General features: G+C 39.2%; 1 protein-coding gene across 1 annotated transcript; it reads left to right on the top strand.

The window, feature by feature from the left end:
- The first annotated feature begins 1,247 nt into the window (after positions 1 to 1,247).
- On the top strand, positions 1,248 to 17,334 carry LOC306774194 (poliovirus receptor homolog). Its single transcript, XM_079264176.1, has 7 exons — positions 1,248 to 1,330; positions 2,962 to 3,091; positions 6,292 to 6,615; positions 7,224 to 7,550; positions 9,248 to 9,532; positions 10,012 to 10,113; positions 16,044 to 17,334. Exons 2-7 carry the CDS (start codon positions 3,022 to 3,024, stop codon positions 16,046 to 16,048), a joined length of 1,113 nt encoding a protein of 370 aa, XP_079120302.1. The 5' UTR covers positions 1,248 to 1,330; positions 2,962 to 3,021; the 3' UTR covers positions 16,049 to 17,334.
- The last annotated feature ends 5,837 nt before the right edge of the window (positions 17,335 to 23,171 follow it).

Raw genomic sequence — 23,171 nt, 5'->3', positions numbered from 1 at the left:
GCATGTTCACATTCATGTGAAAAAGAAAGTTCCCTCAGAAAAGAACTTAATCTTCTGGCTTTCATGGTAAATAAAATGTTGGGTAACAGGCAGCTGCTGTTCATCAAATGATTTTCATGTATTTATCAGGGCCATTTAAATAGAAGATTAGGCTTCTATTTGTGGTTTAGGCTTGTTGTTGGTAGAATTTGGCTGTAATTACACAATGCCAGGAAATAAAATGATATTTTATCTTTCTACAGTGAGAAAATTATTTGCAAAATCAAAACATTCAAAGCAGTTGTCATTATACCAGGAGTTTACGCAACAGTAAGCTCAACCTGAGCTGCAATGTTCACAGAAAGTGTGACGCCTCATTAAGCATGTCATATGTTCACAATTAAAAACAAATAAATAAATACAATCGCTCCTGGCAGCTGTTTAAAATTTATTTTCTTTCTGTCAAATTCCACAATAATGGAGGTGTTGTGGTTGGACCTCAAGAAATCAGCAGAGAAACAAACTGCAATACTCAATGAACTGAAGGAATGTTGGAAGGAAAATTCCTCTCCAACACTTCGAGATACTAATAGTATAAAACATAAAATAAGGTATTCTTTGATATGGCATCATTTGGTGAGTTTTCCCCCCATCTGATTCTATATTATGGTTTAGTTTTTGTTGAATGAATAATGACACAGTTCATGATTTCTTGTGCTTTTGTTTATCTAAGTTTTAATTTATAAAACTTTAGAATGGAAATAGGCTTTCAAACATTTTACATTAAATTACAGGTCAACAACTGACACAATGTGTACTTTTTTGTAGTTCAAGCTAAAAATAACTCCATTGATTTTGCACTCACAAAATGTTTATGAATTAAGCATGGCTGGGATTTTATGGCTGGTCTTTGTAAAACTGTAAAAGTTCATTTTTTCCCTTTGTTTAGAGAGAATATTCAGTCATCCTGTGTAAGATTTTAACAATATATACTTTATATTACTGTAACAAATGATTAATATTAAAAGTCTGTGATAATTCAATGACTCATCTTTCAACAGACAACCAGAGGACACAACAGTTTTAGTTTCTGTCTGTGAATGAAGAATTGTAGCTGCAGTAGCACCTTATGGCCACTAGGTGTCTCCGTTTCTTCAGGTTTCCACAGGATCCGAGGCTGCTTGTGGAGACCTGGGACTGCGAGAGGCGACAGGAAGTCGTCCACTGTTAAATGTATGAACATCGGAGCGTGCAGCTTTAGTTTGACTCGACCTCTTGGACTGGAAACATCTCAAAGCTTGGGAGTCAGCTTTTTTTTTTTTTTCTTCTGTGAAGAAATATTTATCAGAAGGTAAGTTTAATGTGTTTTTCATGACAAAGTCACAGCTACAGCGACTCAGAATCAGAAAAGTGCGCAGTTTTCTGAATTTGAACATTTCATTAAATCCACCTGCGGGGAGTTTTTCTAATTCTGTGGCAAATCAACATTCTGATAGGACGCTTAGAATTAGTTTGTTTGTTCTCTCTAACAAATTCCCTCTGAATGTTTCAGAAAAAAAACTAAAACTGCCAGATTTACCACAGATGTTTCCTTGCAGCACCTGTTCAATCCATTTAAATGTTTTTCTTATGGTAAGTCTTTCAAGAAAAAGATTTACAGGAACAGAATGGGCTGGCTCATACTAAAAAGAAATGTGGAAACAATTATAAACTTTAGTTTTTCCCTCCAAAGAAAGCCCATGTAGAGCAGCTGTGGATGTAGAGTAGGGATTTACTTGGCAGGGTGGTTTTCCTTCCACAGACATGTGTGACACTCGTATTGCCTGGCATTTTATTTATTTTGCAGCCTTTTCATTTCCAAAGAAGCTGAAAAGTTCCTGAAATATCAGAGGAAATTTTTCTGCCACAGCAAACATGCTGCACAGATTCAAAGCATCTGCTTTAAAAGCATTGAAAGCCTGACATCTGATTGATTTGGGCACATTGAGCCATTAAAGCTGTCTGCACCAGTGGTTTTGTAGTGGAAAAGAAGTTTAACTGTTGCCCAACAGGAGCAAGCTGCATGTTTGAAGCCAGATGGTTGGCACTGTAAAAGAGCAAATATTGCCCATAAAGCTTTGAGGTCTGGACCTGGTCTGTCTAGTGGTTGAGGCTGCGGGGGACGGATGATATACTTTCCCATTAAGTCCATTTTACTTTTGATTGAAACCTGATTCCTCATTTTTAAGGATGTTTAAAGCTGATCTGAAACTAGTTTTGAAGCAGATTGAAAGTGCTTGGCTTTGCCATATGTGGTGTTTACAACCAACCAACCTCTAGACTTGCCTGCAGTCTGTCCACACACACCCTCTGTTCTATATAAATACACTCTAAATGTGATAACCTGAATGAGTAATGTCTTCTCACCGTGATCCGGCCTCTGTAATTTCATTGAGGTATTGATTTGGAAATCTGAACCTTTGATGCTGTCTAGACATGAAGGTGGCAGCTTGTTTTGCTCTTGGATAATTATGGGCTTCCCGGCATGGAGCATGCTGTGGATTAATGTTTAAAGCCCCCATAAGACCCCAGGTGATGTCTTTAATTAGAAGTTGTTGCTGATGCTAAAATATTGCCATGGTGACTGCAAACCACAGCATTACATGCACAAACAACCCCCCAAAACGTGTTGACATATTTATATTTCTCATCAGCTACTAGTAGTGTAATCGGTTATGCTGCTGAGGCGATGTTGTCATCACTAATGTCGTCCTCTGGCTTCCTGTTCAACAGACGCCTTGCCAATAAGATGCAGCTCTGTTTGTGCAGCTGGACAGCTTACAGGGATATATCTGCTCAACGCCTGCTTGATTTAATCTTTGTAAATTTGACAAATCTTTGAAAGTTTTTGTGGCCACAAGATGTGAAAAATGCTTGATGCTGAGGTTCGCCAGTAGGATTTAGGTTGCGGTTGCAGCACTCTGACTGTGTTTGTGTTTCCAGCTGCAGACTGGATGTGAGACCGGGTCAACGTGTGAGTTGGTAATCCGGGTCTGGTGTGCGATGCGGGGACCCACCCTCATCATTTGTCTTCTTCTGTGGATCTTAGGAGCAACAGTCTTGATGACACAAGGTATATTCTGCATGATGGGGCTTTTTGGAATCTTTGAGGATTTCAGGTCTTATCATTTCCAATTTATCCAAACTGAGAACTGTCATATCTACATTAGCTTTATTATTTCTTTTACAGATAATAAGAATAATTAGAGAAATATTTTCTTCGACCAAACTTAATCACAAGTTACTATAAATGGTGCTTATCAGGTGTGAAAACTTTAGGGTTTTCTTGTCTTAGATTTGACATAAAAATGTTGCTGCAGATGTTTTCAGCCTCTTCATTACAGTCCAAACAACATATTGCAAAAGATCAGTGATGATGGCATAAATTTAAAGGTCAAATGTTTATTTTCCTCTTGTGCAATTTTAAATGTGTACACACAGTTGTTCTGACATGTCTGCATAACATTCCAAGGAGAAACTTCTTGTCCAGCCTTCAAGGCCATGTCGACAGTGCCAGATCCAGATAACAGTCTTATTGTTTGGGTCAGGCTGGTATTTCCCAGCCTTGAGTCTTTGCATGGTCTCAAGAATCCAATCAGCCGAAATGGTGGTCAGTTTCCAGCGATCCGAGCAGACAGTCTCTCCAGGTTGTTATTGACTCCTTGGACCAGTTCAGGAATCACAGCCAGTTTGCCACTGTGGGCAAGGACGGCATCCAGTTTGCGATTTTGTTCGTTCAGAACCGGAGTCACACTGTTCTGAGCCCGGATCTCACACACTGCATTGCTCTGCAGCAGTTTCAAAAGTTTTCCAATTACCATAAACCCGCAAACGCCAAATAACAGGAAACCAGTTAACAGGAGTCCAATTGTCCAGTCTTCTTCCATATCCTCTATGGACAAGCACATGACTTTCCACTTAGCTCAAGAATCCATCACGTATCCAGCCATATACATTCCGTCAGGACACGCGGGTTCCCCTTTACCTGCTCTCTGAGTGGAAAAGATTTGATCTATTGCGTTGAGAGACCAGCTGACCCGATCTGTGGTGATTGTAAATTGTGAGTTTAGGAAGGGATACAGAGAGAGGCTCCTAAACTAGAAAAGCACGGACAGACAGTGTAGGAAAAGCAGAGGAGGAGAAAAGAAAAGCATCCACCTCGCTCAAGAGCCAGTGACACACACCAAACTGCGGCCCATCATGTATAAATGGTGCTTGCTTTGTGTCCTGGTGTGCAGTCATGCTGGAACAGGAAGGAACCATCCCCAAACTGGTCCCATAAAGTCAGGAACATGGAATTCGCCAAAATCTCTTCAAATCTTTTAAAAAACGAAGCATCCAGAGTTCCTTTTACTGGAACTAAGGGTCCAAGCATAGCTCCTGAAGACCAACCCAACATCATAACCCCCCTCCATCAAACTTTTAGCTTCTGCTGGGGCCTCTTGCCAGGTCATCGTTGTAAATGAAAAGTTATCAATTGTTTTTACCTGATAAAATAAAATAAACTTCACACTTGGCACAATGCAATCAAACAGGTCCTGTTGTCCTGGCAACCACCAAACCCAGACTTGTCGGTCAGATTGCCAGATGGAGAAGTGTGATTTGTCACTGCAGAGAACACGTTTCTACTGATCTGGAGTCCAGTGGTGGTGGGTTTCACACGCTTTGTATTGCACTTGGTGATGTTTGGCTTGGATCCAGCAACTCACCATGGAAACCAACCACTAAGGTGTCTCGACACTGATGTGGAGCTAATCTGAAGACCACATGGAGTCTGGAGGTCTGCAGGAATTGGAGGTTGTAGACCTTTGTGTACTATGAACCTCAGCATCCGCTGACCTGCTCTGTCATTGTACATGGCGACCACCTCATGGCGGAGCTGCTGTTGTGATGGCTGACTGCAGAGTGTATATTAGCAAAGGGCCAGTTTTTCAAAAGATATAATCTGGATCTACTTTTTAGTATCCATGATCTGGTTATCAGTCTTAATTTTATGCCAGTTTTTCAAAGCAACATTAGATTGGATCACCCTGATCCACAATCACAGTTTTCAGATGACCAAATCCAGATTAAAGGGATTGTGTGGGTACTAGCTATGTAAAGGACGACAGATAGAAGATCCAATACAGGGTCACTTAAAATGTTTTTCGTTTTGAGAAACAACACAAAAATCATAAACATTCACTTTTAATTTGATAGTAAAAGCAAATTAATTGATGACACTGGATATTGTGCCAATGTTTCAAATAGTAAAGGCTCAGTGTTCCTCTCTGAGCCCCATGTTGCGGAATCGGACCCTGTCACTGCCTGTCAGAACGAGGGGCTGACTGGACGTATAGTAACGGATGCCACTATTAGAAGTCAAGGGCACAATATAATCACAAGCACTGAATGGAAAAAATCTATTATTTGACCAAGTTTGTTGTTTTACCACATTTTCTTCCTGAAATCCAACAATTTGTTTGGATCAGGATAATCCGGTTTTCTTGGATCAAAGTTATCCAGATCTGACCCCAACGTTTTGAACACAAAGTGAACACTTTATCCAGATTGGTTATTTAATCCAATCCTATTTCAAAATCCTCCTTCCCCTTACGAACAACCCATTTTCAAGATTTAATCCAATCCGATTAATGAAATCTGATCAGATTACATTTGAACACCTGGCCCAAGGAAATTCCATGACTGGACTTTACTGAGTTCCTGAGATCGACCTTTTCTTTCACAAATGTTTGTAGAGGCAGCCTACATGTCTAGAAGCTTGATTTTAAACATATGTGGCCCTGGAAGTGATCAAAACACATGAATTCCCTCCTTTGTATCGATAACTCAATACTTTTGGCAAAATTGTGTATTTATTCCTTATTAGCACAAATAGCATCTTAATGCATCCAGGAAGGAAGGCATGTCGAGACGACTTGCTAAAGTTAAAACGGGGAAGCAAGGGGAGTTAAGTGACTTTTAGATAAACATGGTTGTTGGTGGCAGACAAGGTGGTCTCAGTATCTCAGAAACTGCTGATGAAATTAAAACATATCCAGCAAGCAGCAGATGTCTGAACCAGAATGCCTTGTTGATATCATGAGAATGGGCCAACTGGTTGGAGATGTAAGAAAGGCACCCAGGAAGGTCAGAAGCAGCAGAACTGGTGTTTTTAAAGTAAAATGTTTAATCCATTTGCATTATTGCTGATTTAATCTTCTCCTCTTACAGGCACTTTGAGATTCTTCACTCCCTGACTTCTGCTAATCAGCTTTTTGTGCCCGCCTTCAGGTCTGGTCACAGCTCCTGCCAGTCTGACCGCAGAGGCAGGTCGCCCCCTTGTGCTTGGCTGCAACATCACCACGGCACCAGGTGATACCATCCGCCAGGTACGCTGGCTCAACAGGCACTCCAAGCTGCTTCTGGCGTACGAGCACGGTGCAGCGGTTCACATCTTCCACCAGGAGCCAACTGTGCAGCTCACTTCCACCAACAACGATGCCAGCTACATCACCATCAACAGGGTGCGGGCGGATGATGGAGGCTGCTATAGCTGCATCTTTGACGTTTATCCCAGAGGACAGGAAGCAGCCAAGACCTGCATCAGCGTTTCTGGTTGGGCACCATCACCTGCTTTATTTATGATTTAGAGAATGAACGTTCCTTTTTTGTTATGGGGTTTCTCAGTCAAGAGACGCTGCTTGTTTTTCAGTTCTTCCCACTTCCAGCACACCAGGTCTCGATTAATCGAACTGCTCGTCAAGTTCTTTGCAAACCTGCTTTCATTTCAGCCAGCTTTTCTAAAGTATGGAAACCTCTAAAATTGGCGGGGCAGAAGTTCTCCGAGGAGGAAAAAAGTGCTTCAATACTGCGCGGCCCCACCTGATGGTTGAACTTTTGTTCTTTCTTCGAGACTAAGCCTTTTTCTCTTTGTGTCAGGGTCGCTGATTATTCACACCAAGTCCTGGGACTGCTTGTTTTTCCCTTAAAGAAACAGGAAGTGATTAGGACATGGTTTGAACTCCCAGATCAGCAGGAGAAGAAACCCAGCGAAGCTCTGTGCTTCCTGTGTTAAATGCGCACACACACATTTTTATTACTCCCAGACTTTTCATGTTATCTCAAACCCTACACACACTGTAAAGATTCCACTTTACATCATGTAAGCAGGATATTTCCACAGTGACTTTCCATATTCTGAAACCTGTCTTTGTTCCTACAAGGTAAAGTTCATCTGGAGGGAAACAGGACCGCCTTTAGCGGGAGGCCTGCCACTCTCTCCTGCTGGTACAGCCTCCCTGAGAGAGTTCACCAGGTCCTGTGGAGGAAGACGGCCGAGCAGGGTGACACCACCACCGTGGCCTACTACTCAAAACGAAGCCACCACACGGATGAACATTTCAAGGGTCGGGTTAGCTTGAGCCAGACGTTGGGAGACACCCAGCTGACCATCAAACAGGTCCACATGGAGGACGAGGCCTGCTACACCTGTGAGTTCCACACATACCCAGATGGCAGCAGGAGCGCCACCACCTGCCTCTCTGTTTATGGTGAGACCTTTTTTTTTTTCTCTAATTATCTGTATTTTCTTTTTCTATAGAAAATGTTCCAAGTTTACCTTTAAAAAGAAAATAAACATTTTTGCCACTTTACCTTTTAGAGGCTCTAAAATTCATCAAATGAATTGTGTTTTTGCTAGTGTTATGTAAATATGTAATGTAAATATGGCAGCATGAAAAGATTTCTCAAAATTAGAGTTAAAACTGTTTTGGGGCCTGATAAGACGAATATTTTTGTTACAGATGATTTCAGGGTAAAAAAAAACAATTTGCATAATAATAGATATTTGGGCATCTCATGATTCAAACTAGTGTCTTAACTTTTACTAAGTGGTTCGTTCTTAATAAGCAGGCCTTCGAAAAGGTCAGAGAATTGTACTTTACAGCTTTTGCGGTTCTTGTACTCCTCAAATCTTTTCCCAGTGATTAGCTCTTACGGTTTCTGCTAAAAAGCCACCTGGATCTCCATTAAAATAATGGTTCCCCACATCGCAAAAGGCGGCTAAAAATGAAGAGCAAAGTATTTTCTGGTAGCTGCTTCATTGTTTTTCTGTTTTATTTAAACAGTTGTTGATGAACAGGACAAACTGGTCTGAAAGACTGGAATACTTTTTGGATTGCTGCTTTTCTGACTGTAGAAGATTTTAGGTGCATTTAGGAGACGTTTGTAGAGGGGTTGTATTGTTGTATTGTGTAGAGGGGCAACCCCCCTCCCCCACCCCAAAAGAGCTGATAGTCTAAAAAACCACATTTATTGAATATTTCTTCAGTAACTTATTCATTTCCAAAATCAGGTTATGTTATTCATAATTACGTGCCTTGGTTAAGTTGAACAAGTTGTTTTGACCTGCAGACTTTAGTGCAGGTCAAGCTCCAAAAACTTAGAACGCAACTAAATAATGCTTTATTTGATCATCCTCAGTAACCTACACAGCCCAGTGATCTATGATCTATGAAAAACTGATGACGAATGCAAATATTTTATCAACTTTTCTTCAAATGTTGTGCACTGGAGAGATCAAATAGGCAGGGTGGAAATGTGTGTTATTTATATGGATGAGGGTGTATCCCTGGTGTAGTTCAGGAAGGGGAAGCACTGTGTATAAACAAACCCCATCAGGCTAGAGGTGAAAGGTACTGAAGTCGATCATTAAGCTACTGCATAACCCGCCTCTGTCCCTCAGCAACACTTAACACTTATACGCTTCTTTTCCTCGCCAAGCTCCGAGGGGATTTGTAGAAGTCCTGTGCCAATTTTCCAGGAGTGTCTTCCTCTGTGTGTGTGTTTTTCCTTAGATAAAGCCCACACACATAGGGGAAAGTGGGAATAAAATTGGGATTAAGCCCAGGAGATGACTGGTGCTCTGTTTCCTCAGACACAAGGCCTCAGTGTGTTCGTGTGGGTGTGAGTGCATGTTTATCCCTCTTGCTCTGTTTAACAGGCTTTGTTTTTGTCTAAACTGATGGAACCAAAGATCCAGACACACACACAAACACACACCAGTCAGTAAAAGCTGCACTGCCTACATTCTGTCTGGCTTTTGTTTCCATGCTGGCCCCTCAGATGGCGACTTGTATCTGTGAGCGCTTGTTTCCATTTTGCTGCCTTTACAGATAAAAGTAGCGCCACACGAAACCACCAGGGTATTCATTATTCTGATTGTAGCCTTCAATCATTCTTTCTTCAGTTTTACCTAAACCGGAGGTGAACCATGTGACGGCGTCTCCAGGAGTGACAGAGGCCAACTGCACCGCCCAGTCCCGGCCCGCAGCAGAGATCACATGGGACGTCGGCGGCGACAACCAAACTTTGGGGCCGCCCATTTTGTCAGCTTATGAACAGGGCGACGGCACGACGATGGTGACGAGCACGGTGTTCTTCCAGTCGGCGCTGCTCACCGACCTGACAGTCAAGTGCATCGTGCACCATCGGGGGTTGGAGAAAGCCCTGACTCTGCCCCTCAATACAAACGGTGAAGTTTATTCAACATACATTTAGAGCAGGGATACTAGATGTGGTCCCATGAGGGCCACAATCCAGCAGGTTTTCCATGAATCCCTGCTCCAACACAGCTGACTCAAATAAATCTGAACCTGATCGGCTGTTGGATCCAGTTTATGATTCAGGTGTGTTGAAGCAGGTATGCATGGAAAACCTGCAGGGTTGTGGACTTTGCAGAACTGAATGCCTCTGATTTAGAGTATTTTAAGATTCATGGGGTTTGAGGTTTTTGTGTGTTTTTCCCTTTTTTCGTCGCGGGTAATTACGGCAGCTTTGATGAGCTCCTGCATCCTGTAACGTCAGCTTACAAGGGAAAGATGATTTTCTTTAAAGTGATTTATTCTTCTCAGGCCACACCACTTAACATTTTTAGTCCACATGTCACAAATTTTACATTTTTTTCTTTTAGTATAAACAGTATTTTCATCTAAATGTGTTTGTGTGCCACAGTGCGTCCAGCTGTAATTATCCTCATCTCAGTGTGTGGCGTGGCAGCGGTCCTCCTCCTGTGTCTCTGTGTATGTCTCTGCAAGTGCTGCGTCTGTACTGACGGTGAGTCTGAAGTCTACTTCACATCCTGCAGAAACACTCTACACATTTAATACCTCAGTGCGATTACAGAAGAGCGTAAACTTCCAGTTTTCCAACAGCCTTGCAGGAGAGCTGTGCATGAATATGGCTGTTATTGTAAGTGCTCCACATCCTGATGTATCTTTGCAGAGTTGCCAGTTTCAGGATCTCGTAGCTCAGGAAAACGTGGGTGAAAATGATGAAAAACATCTAAGAAATTGCCTAAAATTGAGCAGAAAACTGATGTTCTGGGAAACGCTTGTCTAATTATAGGAATAAGAAATGTGGTCACAGAAATGAGCAATGACTTAAAAGCAGGTTGAGCATTTTAAGGTTGTACTTCAAGGAAGATAGTAAGAATATACTTCTTACTGAATCATGGGAGCAGAAACCTGCAGCCGGTATGCAGTGCATTGTTTGGCTCGTAGTGGCGGCCAAGTTTTGAGTGCCTGTCATTGCAGTGACTGTGAAATGTTCCTGTTTCTCCTGGTTACATAAGCAGATAAACATTCTGGTAGGTTATTGCCACTGACTAAACAAGCCAAGAATTACAGTAGCACAGCCAACCTTTGTCTTATTGTTTTTATTCTTAAATCCCAACTGCCACTGGCTTTTGTTCTGTCATCGTTGAGCTTAATGTTTTGGTCCTGTTGCACCAAATGAGTTTTGTTTTCATTAAAAACCTAATTAATAATAAAAGATAGTAAATTAGAGCACAGTTGACAGACTGTACCTAAAACAAAATGGGAGGCAACAAAAGCTTCAATACTAAGTAGCAAACTTGGTTAAATTGCTTTGCTTGAATATTTGAATAAATCCCACATACGTGTCCCTCTCTGCTGTGCTTCAGCCCAACTCCTCAAGTCCCTCCACATCTCTTCCTGTAGTCATCTTCATGCTTTTGATGCACAAACTGGAAAGAAAGTTAAAGCTTTCAGCTCTGCTAAGTAGTTTTGCTGTGAATAACAAACATTTTTTAAAAAAAACTTATGTAGTTCATTTAACTGAATGAGAGAATTTGCATTTACTGAAAAAGTTGCTTTTCCTCCCCAAAAGCAGAAAGTTGTGAGCCTTCAGGTTAAAAAATATAGCCCAAGTCTGACTTAATGTGATGTTGTATCAGCACTTGACCTTGTTGCTGGGTTTAAACAGTCTGAATTTGCCTGTTCTTGATGTGCCCACCTCCAGTCGCATGGCTCTTCTTATGGAAGACTTTAGTCTTGACAGCAGTTCTGGTCTTGGCGTTGCTGCTTCTGTTTCTGGATGTTGTGCTGCTGTTATTTATAATAAAGATGGATTACTTTTAAAAAGCTGTTAAAACACTGTATCATGTTGCATATCCAGCCTTTGTTGGATTTTTTAAAAAGTATTTTCAAGCAGAGGTGTATGAAAGTACAAGATAACCTAAATTTTCCAGGAATTGGACTTAGAAGGTCAAGTCCAGACTATCTCACACCCTACGCTGGCAGAGTGACTGCATATATGTGTCATTAACACTCTCCAGTTAACGCCTTTCCTCTCACGGTGCCATGGAGACAGTGTGGTGCCAGTGCGATGTGGCATGTGGACCTCTGCCCATTTCTCCTTTATCATAAATCTTTTGGAGAGGCGTGAAACCAACCTCGATCTGCAACAGAAGGCTGGAGAGGTGGCTTATGTCAGCCAAAATGAAGTCCCAAAGGGAGAAAAACAAAAGCAGAGCAAATATGTTGAGGTCAGATGGTCACATGGCCACTCTCGATTTGGCTGCGTACAATTTGGTTTTAACTCTGTCATAAACTCAAGCAATGATTAAAGAGTTTCCTTTTCCGTCAGCTCCTCCTCCTCATTGCTTCTGAGCGCGATAAGAAAGCAAGTGGGACTTACTTACACTTTTTCTTGTTTCCTAAAGATGGAAAGTAGTTGACAAATGGCTTCATGCTTGTTTTCTCATCAATTTATCACATCAAACTCCCAAACCAACTTTTTCCCACAGTTGCGGCGCACCAGAAAGGCCCTCAGCCGGCGTGTTGATTTAAGGCTGCTTTTGTTTTTACGTGAGAGTGATTGTGTTGTCTTTGACAGCAAAATGCTCCATGAAATACCTTGAATAGAAATGCAGAAATAGATTTTTTTTTTTTTTTTATCTGCCTCGAAATAAAAGCACCTGTTTGCTTGAGACTTTTCACACAATTTGAACTTTTCTCATTTTCCAGCTCTAGAAATCCTGAATAGAATTTCAAGTGGTTGTGCTGATTGTCTGGAGTTAACAGCCAGAAGAAAGGACCCCCTTTCTCAGTCTAATCCCTTGGGCTGAGGTAGAAGACAGACACTAGGGGCCTGAATGAGTGAGCAGGGACAAGCCTCTAGTTGAAAGGCTGCCCAGTGACGACATCGTCCCCTCTCACACTCAGCTGTGTAGACACGAACTATATTTCCATGTCTAGGCTTGGCAGGGAGGTGCCGGGAATCAAGGCTTTTACAGTGATGTGGTTGATTGCTGTCAAGGAGGATGACTGTTGCGAAGTGTCTCCTTCTTTGGAGCTAGCATGATGGCTGGATCATATTCTTGACATCACACATGCAATGACTAATTTGGGATGGTCTCAGGAATCATCTGCCACTTGATGACTGGGAGGGTTTTCATTACCTACATTTTTCCACCATTTTTCTGCACTGTTTAATATTTATGATGGAAAATCTAAAGCCGGAGGTGATATTTGAGACAAAATGACAACTCCTTTATTCTAAAAGTATTACCAAGCTTTGTCTTTTTGTCAGATTTCATAAACGGGCCAAACTCGATCACAACATTACAGCAGATTATTCTGTTCCTAAAAACAAGCTTTGTGATCCATCATTGCTGTGTAAGCTACTGAGTCCTTTAAAGCCTTTACTGTGACTTTGTGTCTAATTGGTTCCACAAATCTCACTTGAATGGCTTAAAATGGAAACAAATACTACAAAACAAAGCTGCTTGCCAGACTTGGATCCTAGTACGGTTGAGATTGTTGTTTTTGAGCTAAATGTAGTGTTTACTACCAAATCAAACAAGTAAAGTCTTCCCTGATTTGGTGGAACAGCTGAAAATCCTCGTGTGTGTGTGTGTCTCTCTCTCTCTCTCTCTCTCTCTCTCTCTCTCTCTCTCTCTCTCTCTCTCTCTCTCTCTCTCTCTCTCTCTCTCTCTCTCTCTCTCTCTCTCTCTCTCTCTCACATATTCATATACATATATATATATATATATGTGTATATATATATGTATGTGTATATATATATATGTATGTGTATATGTATATATATATATATATATATACATACACACACACACACACACGCAGCAGCAGTCTGGAAGTAAAATGTTGACAAAAGCCTCTAAGCTACAGAGAAACCCGCCATGGGCCCATGATAGAGTTGTGATGTCTGCGGCTGAGGTCAAACCAGAAGCTGGCCTCAAACAGGCCTCTGTGGCTCCCCCTGATTGAAGGACACCGTTTGGCCTCTGCTTGCTTTAATCATGGCTGGGAAGAACGGTCAAGGCTTGAGGCGCTTCCAGTAAAATGCCGCTAGTCTATTTGTGGCTGTGTTTCCATGGTCTTTGTGGAGGATGGGTGGAGATGTGCAGATTACAAGGTACTGTGTGGACAGGAAACTGACACCAGATTAGAGTTTTTACTCAAGTAAATGTTTTCAGAGCAACTTTGAATCTGTGGTGCTGCAGGAAGTAAGGGGCAGGTACCACATCCGGTCCAGCATACAAACATGGTTGGACCTTGAATAATGAGGGCAGACCTGACAGAAAAGGAGCAAAATGAATCCCAACCTACCAACATGATGAAGGTGACACCCGCTGGTCACTGCGCAGAAAAAACTTTTAACCCAAATTCTTCTTTTCTCAGATGAATCAAAAGATTTTTTTTTTTTTGTTTGTTTTTCCAGTGTTTGATTTAGCTGTGCAACTTAAGTTTGCTCTAACTGGCTTTTTGGTACCATGTGTTACTTCAGCATTGGTCGTTGTTGCCACATGTACGATGAGGTGAGGCAACCACTTCATTATAGCTGTAGAATTCCTGTAATGCTTCATTATTTTGTAAATGCGGTCTTAGTGGATGAGAGTGGGTGTTTTTGTGTGTATGCACAGGCATGTTTGTACTTGTTTTATTATTTTAGTCCTTTGTGGAGTTTATATGCTATAATTCCAACTTCTGACCATGACAACATATTATTAAAATGAGGAGCTCATGTTCTGCATTCTGCTTCTGAAATATTCTCAATACATAACCACCACATCTGTAGCTCCACTTTATTTTATCTGCTGATGTTAAAAGACAATGGAACATTCAAATAAGTTCGGTTATCAAATATTACCATGAAACGACCAGAGATTTATCATTGCTTCTGAACCCCCTAATTTTGTTAATCAGCTTGAGCATCACGGTGGTAAGTTGAATACCACAAACAATGGTGGATTGACATTCAAAATTCCAACACATTGTTATGTTTGGCCACGTAATGAAGTAAAATTGTTGTGGTGATGCTTCATGTTCCAACATTGTTCCAAAACTAGCAGTACTTTGAGTTTATTCCAGGAATGTAACATCTTTGTGTATTTTCTGACTGCACTGACGTACAAATATTTGGGGGGTTTACACAAGTATTACTTAAATGCTTTCTATTTTTAACCATATTAGAAAAATGTACTTTTTATTAACTGTATGTATATACGGTTTTAGTTATTGCTTGACAGGCCTAATTTTAACAGTTAGTAAAATTTCTGATAATAGTGACATTACACAGTCGCACATGTCAGGTTAAAGTTCAGTCTTTAACATGTAAGTCAACATTTTTACAGTATTTTAGTAGGTTTTTTTGGGGTTTTTTTTTTTTTTTTTTTAAACCTAAGTGTTTAAATACTTACAAAAGTGAGAATTAACTAATAGTAGCATGCTAACATGTTAAACAAACAACCTTAGCATAGTAACATTGTCTTTGCTAGAAGTTTTTTGGCTTCAGGTATGGTAGTGGTTTTGTAAGCTAACATTGTGTTGAAATATGCTATTGTATTTCAGATTTATTCAAATTATTCAACCTATTTTAAGGTTTACAAAAATGTAGCTATTTTATGGCATTATTTGTTGCTATGTCTCCTATAGGTACAATGTTAGCTCTCAGGCCCAAATCTGGTTAGCCAGATGAAGTTACCTACCATTGTGATATCTGATACTCTAATTCAGACCAGAAGAAACGGTTCATTTTTGGCCTAACTGTGTTTGTTAAATCTTTTACGTTCCTGGGCCACAGTCAATTTGCTAATGTTAGATGTTCCATCTGACATTAGAGGGGAGCAAATCTGATCAACTGGAAATGTTCATTTGGTAGGCAAACCAGGAGTGAACACTGGAAAACCATCTCTTTTTCAGGTCTGGGGATTAGTCAATGTTTTAATGTTATGATTCTAAATGGGTGACTGGAACATGTAGATGTTTCTAGGTAAAGTAACTTTTGTCATGTGTTGAGACAGAATGATTTCCAGGTGCTTCCAAACCCAATAACCTCTAAAGCGTAACGACCCACACTGCAGTGGAAAAGATTCAGGCTGTTCTTTGAATTAGCCACCCATCAGTGAAACAAAGACATGTTTCCATTCTATTTAAAGCTTACGCATGGATTAATGGGAGACTTGTGTTAGTTGATTGATAAATACCAACCAATTGACTAATGGCCCAAAAATCTGATGTCCTCTTTGCAAAACACTTCCATGTTGGACCTTTTTAGTGAAAGCTCATGGATCCCCTATCAGGAAAGGGTGCCACAATCCAAATCAGACCCACAGCCTGCCAAGGCAGAAATGCATGATGGGAGGAAGTAAATATTGTGGAAGCTTTCTGCTTGCAAGCTGATGGAATAACTGTCTCCTGCTCTCTTCTTTTGTCTAGACTGATTTGGTCCGGCATTGACGCTGCTTTGATGAAGGTCCAGCAGAGCTCTGACCTGACCTAGCTGCTCAGCACCATGCCCTCAATGCTCAGATGAGGGAACAAATCTGCTGGTTCTGCTCCCATGAACTGGGGAGGCACTGCTAATGAAGACACAAATCGCAATGAAGTAAAAACTAAAACCACATCATTTATGATGGACGTTACTGTTACTGTAGAATAATGGCTTTGATTGTTGACACAGTCAGCATATGGCATTATGGAAGGACCAGTAACCATGGGTAGCTGGATTTTGTCCAAAACTTTAGTTTGGTATAACCTACTTATATACATATTTTTCTAAACTAAAAAATCCAGTGGTTAAAGTTAAGGTTTGTCATTCTCTTTATAGTTTAGTACTTAAAAACTCTGCTGTAGTTTGGTCAGATTTATGTGCTGGAAACTACGGCAAAGTAACTAATCAAACCTAACTGTTGTCATCAAATTAGTATTTAAAGCTACTCTTAAGACTTTTTGAAAGAAAAATAACACTAAAACTTGAGTGAAGAGCAGAGACAAAACCACAAACAAGCATTAGAATAACGTCAATGGTTTTAACTTTTCAGACTTTGCTTCTCTGATTCAGCGCACTTTAGAGCCTGTGTGTTCTTCTTTGGGACACCAACATGACCATCAGAGGTCGGTTTAGCCACCTGAAAGCCCTCCATTTATGGTTGTCAGAGAAAAAAGTTGTGGTTACAAGGAATCCAAATTTAAACCTGCAAGTAACAGGAAAGCTGAAAGATGCCATGAGACTGAGACTCAATCTGACTTTTCCTTCAGTGAACCAGCCTTGTGTGAGTCACTCTGAGCAAAGAAAAGAGAGCTTTATTCTGTTGCATGTGGGACAGAGATGGGTGGTCAACATGTAACCTTTGTGTGATCTGTGGTTAACACTCCCCCAGAGGAGTCCTGCAGTTCACAATCGCTGTAGTTATAAATGCCTTTCTGTATTGCAGGCATTTCTTTCTGTGAGTCTGTCTTCATGTGTTTTAAAAGAATTTGGAAGAATTTTGTGTGTGTGTTTACATTGTGTATTGTACAGTATTCTGACTTGCTGTGCTGAACTTTGGTGAACACCAGTTTTATTTTTTTAAGTGTGTAGGCCTGCAGAGGATGTGTACAGAATAAGCTTTTTTTAATGTATCAAGAAAGTCATTCTAACAAACTGGGGATCTAATTTTAGTGTTTGTGTGTATATATACAAAGATGATTTTAAGTTGTAAATGTTAATAAATTCTATCATTGCAGATAAAAAAACTAATTTGTTATGTTTTTTCTTCTACTAATCAGGGTCAGAAGTTTTAGTATTTCAGTAACATTTTCTTTTAAATTACGCCCAAAAATCTTAGTTGAATTTTTATTTTGCATTTTATGCCAGGGCTTTTAGCAGCATTAAGGACCAACTACTGTGGATTTAAATTATTTGTTTGTCATATTATTGCTTTTTACTAGGTTTCAGGTCATACAACTGGACTCTTTTAATGCAGAACCAAACTCTTTATCACATGCAAAATGTCATTTTCCATTTGTCTGAATTAAGCAAGGTGTTCAATAAAAATACTAACCGGAAGGCAACATTCTGCTCTAAAACTGGTCTACTTTGTGAAAGCAGATTTGCACTAGAACATTTTTTCAAGTGTTAAAGTTCTTGCAATAAATGTGCCAAAAATTCTAAGATGGCTTAACTTTCTGAGCCCAGTCAGTGGTTTTCGTGGAACTGTGACATCTCAAAATTTGGTATGTGCTGCTTTTTTTTTTTTTTTTTTTTTTTTAATATTAAAACGGTTTTATTTTGTTAAATAATATTGGACTTGAACTATTCTTACACATATGAGAAAAAACAGGACCTGGGAAAGGTGAATATGCTCTGTAAACTGTCGCAACAGGGATCAAAGTTTAAGCTCCATCCTACCCCCTGTAATGACAAGGATGTTATAAATTGTAGGTTTGCTGCATGTTGCCTCGGCAAAGCCCTAAAAAACACTGCAGCTCGCATTTTCCTAAATGCAGGTTTGACTTGTAGAAAACATACGGACTAGTTTTTTTGTTTTTTAACCTAAATTATTGTGCTCTTCTTTGTCCAAAAAATAATTTCTAATTTTTATTCGAAGGCAGAAGCATGAGTCTTGAATTGATCTATTTTAAAAATGAACCCTTTCATGCATGAATTCGTAAAAAAAAAAAAAAAAAATGCAAGAAGTTTTTAATACAGTATTTTACCTCTGCAGATATATGCAATGATACTTTGTTTATTAATGATATTTAGAATTGATCCTGATTTTTTAATTTATTTTAAAGTATTCTATAAAATATTTATAAAATACATCATTAAATGTATATCTATAAAATATATCTTGCAATGGCAAACTTGTGTAATTACAATGTGTTCAGTTTTATTTTTATTTTTTTATTTTTGAGTGAGTGGAAACGTATTGGATGACTCGCTAACGTCCACTAAAGTGGTTTATTTACAAAAATGCCATCCCTGTTCATGAATATGCAAGAAAAAAGCTTGTATAGGTGTTCACTAAATGGCCACTATGCATGAAAGGGTTAATTCAATGAATTTAACTTGCATTTGGATGTTTTAGAACAAACTGTTATGACAGATGTTTCCATGAGTGCAGTGATTTCTGGGATGAAACATCTTTTTCTTTTTCCAGAGCAGTTGTTCTAGAGCTTTACAGTCCTTCAGCGTCCTGCTGACTTGTCATTTGCAGAGATTTCTTAAGGATCTGGGAATCTTTTAGATTATACAATTAATTATTTAAAATTCAGATTTTTTTTTTCCTGTTCCTAAAAATGTTAATATTGGAATAATAACTCTGTATCCAATACTTTTTTAAAAAAAAAAAAATTTTTAAAAAAAAAAAAATGGGGTAATTAGGTTCAGTATTTGATTTGTGTTTGTTCATAATTGCATTCAGGGTTTAAATATGGACAAATCATTGCACTTTTTAATTAAAAAAAATATGTGAACAGATTTCTCCAAATTGTTTTGGCAATGTTTGGTCATTTCATGTGGAGTCTGTGGTTGGGGAAAAAAGCTCATTATTTTCACAACCCACTGAGGTGACTGTGTAGGTTCACTTTCGGTTAAAAGGCCACAGTCTTTTACTTAAGTACATTCACTGTACTTTTTTTTTTTTTTTTTTTTTTAAATTTAAAAAAAAAAAAGTTATGCTAACATTTCAATTTAAATGGCTTCTGAGAAAAACTTTTGTATTCCTGTAATTGTTCTTTCAAGTGTGATTCAAATGAGATTAATCAAGTTTCATGTCAAGTACGATACCTGTGTATCAGTTCCACAATGGAAAAACTACAAGCACTTTGTGGGTTAAACTTTAACAAACATACGTGGTTTTTCTGAATAATCTTTAAATGTTTAAATGCCTCTTTAGATGAAAAACATAAACTCAAGCAGCATGCTTTAAGTTTAATGCTGTTCAGGGACTTGAGAACTCATAAACTTGGACAAAACAAGTCACTGGTTTTTGGTAATTCTTCCTGCCATTTTCTCTGGAACAAAACGGGATGAATCCCAGAAGTCCTGAACAAAGTTCCTCATGCAAAGGAAAAGGTGGACTTGCCTGTTTGTGGGTGAGATTAGTCAGACTTTTCTTCATGGTTATCAGCAGTTTTGATGTAATAAAAGCAAATAAGTTGGCCGTTTACAAAAACAAAAAGGTTTATCAGGAGGAAACATGCTTTTATTGCTGTTCTCGTTATAAAAACATTAGTGATGTTTTTGGAGTCACTCTGCTCGGAAATTATTTCACTTTTACTCCCCTTTTATAACATCTGGTATATTTATATGTTTTAAATTTGTCATCTGGCAAGTTTTACATTTTCACCACTAGATGGCAGTCTTGTTGTTACACTTGCCTGAGGTCCCCCATATGGTTTTGAAAAAATGATAAATAAAATCATTTATCCACTCTTGCTGTTCCACAAATAACATTACGATGATTATTTTGTTTGAAACACTGAATAATACACATTTCCATTGTGTTTGTCACAAGGAACTAATGACCTGTCTGTCTGTGTGCCTGCTGATTTACATATTTACTGGTGAGCATGTGGGATGTTTTGTGAAAAGTGTGTGACAGACTGTGTCAAACTATGCAAACAGTGCGTCACTGTGCATAACTCTTTTAGCACTTTCAAAACCACAGAAATAAAACATCCCACAGACCACGCTGCTCCACATGCTTCATGCTCCCCTGAAAGCATTCACACGACCCTTTCTGTCGCCGCTTCTGCTCATTCTAAAAATTCCTTTTAGTGATTGTTTTTCTGTTTAAAAAGCAATCTGTTGTAGTTTGTTGGTTGTTGACAACTACAACCAACGTCTGATGATGCTTAATGATGTGAGGATGATGGTCTTATCAGGCAGTCGCTGTGGTTGAAGCCTAAACCAATATGCAGTTCAGATGATATCAAATTAAATGTAAGGCCACGTAAAAGGATGTGGTAGTTTGTTTTCTTTATTTAGATTAGGCTCAGTTTGTACTGTGGCTTCTGCATGGTCATAAAGCTTTAATATGGCACCAACTAGTCACGCTTTATTATAATTTCTTGTACAAGAATCTAAAGGAAAAAATTGGTTGGGTGATTGTTCTTAAGTGGTTCCTGTCTCAGATATTACTTTCTGCCCTTTAAAGTTTCACTTGGGGTTGTGGACTTTTTTGGTTCAGGGTTTTTTTCTGTTCTTTTGTATATACTGCTGGAGTTTCAGTCTGAAGTGAAAGGTGTCACATCCTTGATTGTTGGTGGGAGAAAGACTTTGTTATCAGCTTAAAGGAGACGTTTCCCCCTGTGTGTCCCCTTTGTGTGCTTCAACAGCCTAGATCCTGTTCTCAAGTCTATTTTCTTTTTTAATTCTAAACTTGTAAAAGGAAGCTCGCTGATGTTTTTCATTCATACATTATCTGACCGCCTAATCCTATCAAGGGTCGCAGGGGAGCTGGAGCCTTTTCCGGCAGCTTTCTGGCAAGAGGGGTACACCCTGGACGGGTCGTCAGTCCATCACAGGGCAAAACATATTTCATTTGTTTCATTTTATCACACAATAAACTGCAGAATCAGAGCATTTTAAGCTTTGACCAAGCTATTGAGCCTAAAATTAGCCAGATAAGTAGAGCTAGCTAGCTAGCTGCGTTACTTGAGTACGGCTTATTGCAGTTTCAGCTAATATATAGATTCTAAAATTTGTTTATTAGTTTACCAAGTATGTATATATTATTTTAGCATTATTTAATATTTAGCATAGCCTTGCTAAATTAGCCTACATCATCTTTTTCTGGTGAGCTAATAATCTGTTACACTTTATTTCCTGGATTTAATGTTTGCGTTTGTGTCATTATAACACAAGTTATAATCTGAAATGCATCAAAGATCACAGAAGCCGGGGAATTGTGGGCTTCAACCTTACAAGAGAAAGGTGGGTTTATGATTTGAATTTTCCACTCTGAAACTCATTTGGCTGCTTTTTTTATATATATTTTTTTGTGACATGAGAGTTAGTTCTATTTCCTTTCACTGAAGCTCCCAAATGCACATCAGAAACTACAAAAAAGGAGAAATGTTTCTAAATAGAAGTGTTAGAATTGTCAGAGGATGAAGACGGCTTTAAGCCATTAAAGCATGATGGATGGTTGTTTTTAAAGATATTTACACAGAATATGTGTGCTGTAAGTATAAGGTGAACAGAAAACAAAACTACCAATGAGTGAGTCACATACATACATTTTTTACATTAAACATTATGTTTACATATAAAATTTGTGTGGTGTTTGCATGTTCTCCCCATGTGCATGTGGGTTCTTTCCCGGCTTCCTTCCACATTCCAGACATGTGCATGCTGGGCTGGTATGAGGCTTAATTCTCCCCAGCAATTGAAAGATTCTTCTTCCAGTCCCTTTCAGAATAAGTTGAAAATCTGTGAGGTTGGCATCTTTGGATTCTGCTGATCAGGTCATCTCACTTCAGTACAGAAACATTAGAACTACAGATCATTCTTTTAGATGTGGTGAAGTTAGGGACATTATTGTTTTTTGGGTTTTTTTTGCAGAATTATTATAACTTCTAGGCCAGGGATCCTCATACCAGGTCCTCGAGGACCGGTGTACTGCAAGTTTTCCAAATGTCCTTGCTGGAACGTACCTGACTCTGACTCATACAAGCTCTGCACATGTCTGCTAAATACACACTGATTTGATTCAGGTGTATCCCAGCAGGCACACTTGGAAAGCCTGCAGGACACTAAGCCTCGAGAACCTGGATTGAGGATCCCTGTTTTAGGCAAATCACACTGACCTCAGAGACATGCATGTAAACTGTATGGGTTTTTCATGCTGCACGACAAATTTAGGCCATGCAGCAAATCATCTGCGGTCTAATGTGTGATTTGGTTTTAGTGCTCCCTGCTCCACATTCTTACAAATTAAGCCCACTAAGGTTTATTTAGGGGGAGTGTGGCTCATGAAATTTTGGAGAAATCATGTCCAAGAAGATAAATCCTAAAATATTCTGTTCCATGTTTTTATTCTTTTTAATTTCTTGAACATGATTTTTTCATCATTTAAGATGCAGTCCATCTACCACTATTATTGCAGTAAGTAGTCACATTTTATCTTCATAAAGTCTAATCACAATACAATCTAAGCAGATGTAACATTCAATTTTGCTCCTTTCTCTTCATTCATTCATTCATTTTCTATACCACTTTTTCCGATTCAAAGTCACAGGGAAGCTGGAGTCTATCCCAGAAATCGCCAGACAAGAGACAGTATACACCCTGGATGGGTTGCCAGTCCATCACAGGCTCCTTTTCTTATTGCATGCAATGTACTCATTAATGTACACAATGTAAACTAAATATATTAAACAGAGAGGCAAAAATAAAATTTTAGACCCATTGTCCAACTTGTGGTTTTGAAATTCTGTTTTCACATTCAGCTCCACCTTTCGAAGTTTTATGGCTTTGTTCTCAAGTTTATGGGTGTCTTCATGCAAAATCTGTTAAATAGTTATGTGTGAGGTATTATTATTATTGTGTTTGAAACGTTTCAGGGTCTATATAAG

Source organism: Telmatherina bonti, assembly GCF_933228915.1.
Source record: "Telmatherina bonti genome assembly, chromosome: 24".
Taxonomy (NCBI): Eukaryota; Metazoa; Chordata; class Actinopteri; order Atheriniformes; family Telmatherinidae; genus Telmatherina; species Telmatherina bonti.
Note: the sequence above shows the minus strand (reverse complement) of the source record. Positions and strands in the feature narration are given on the sequence as shown.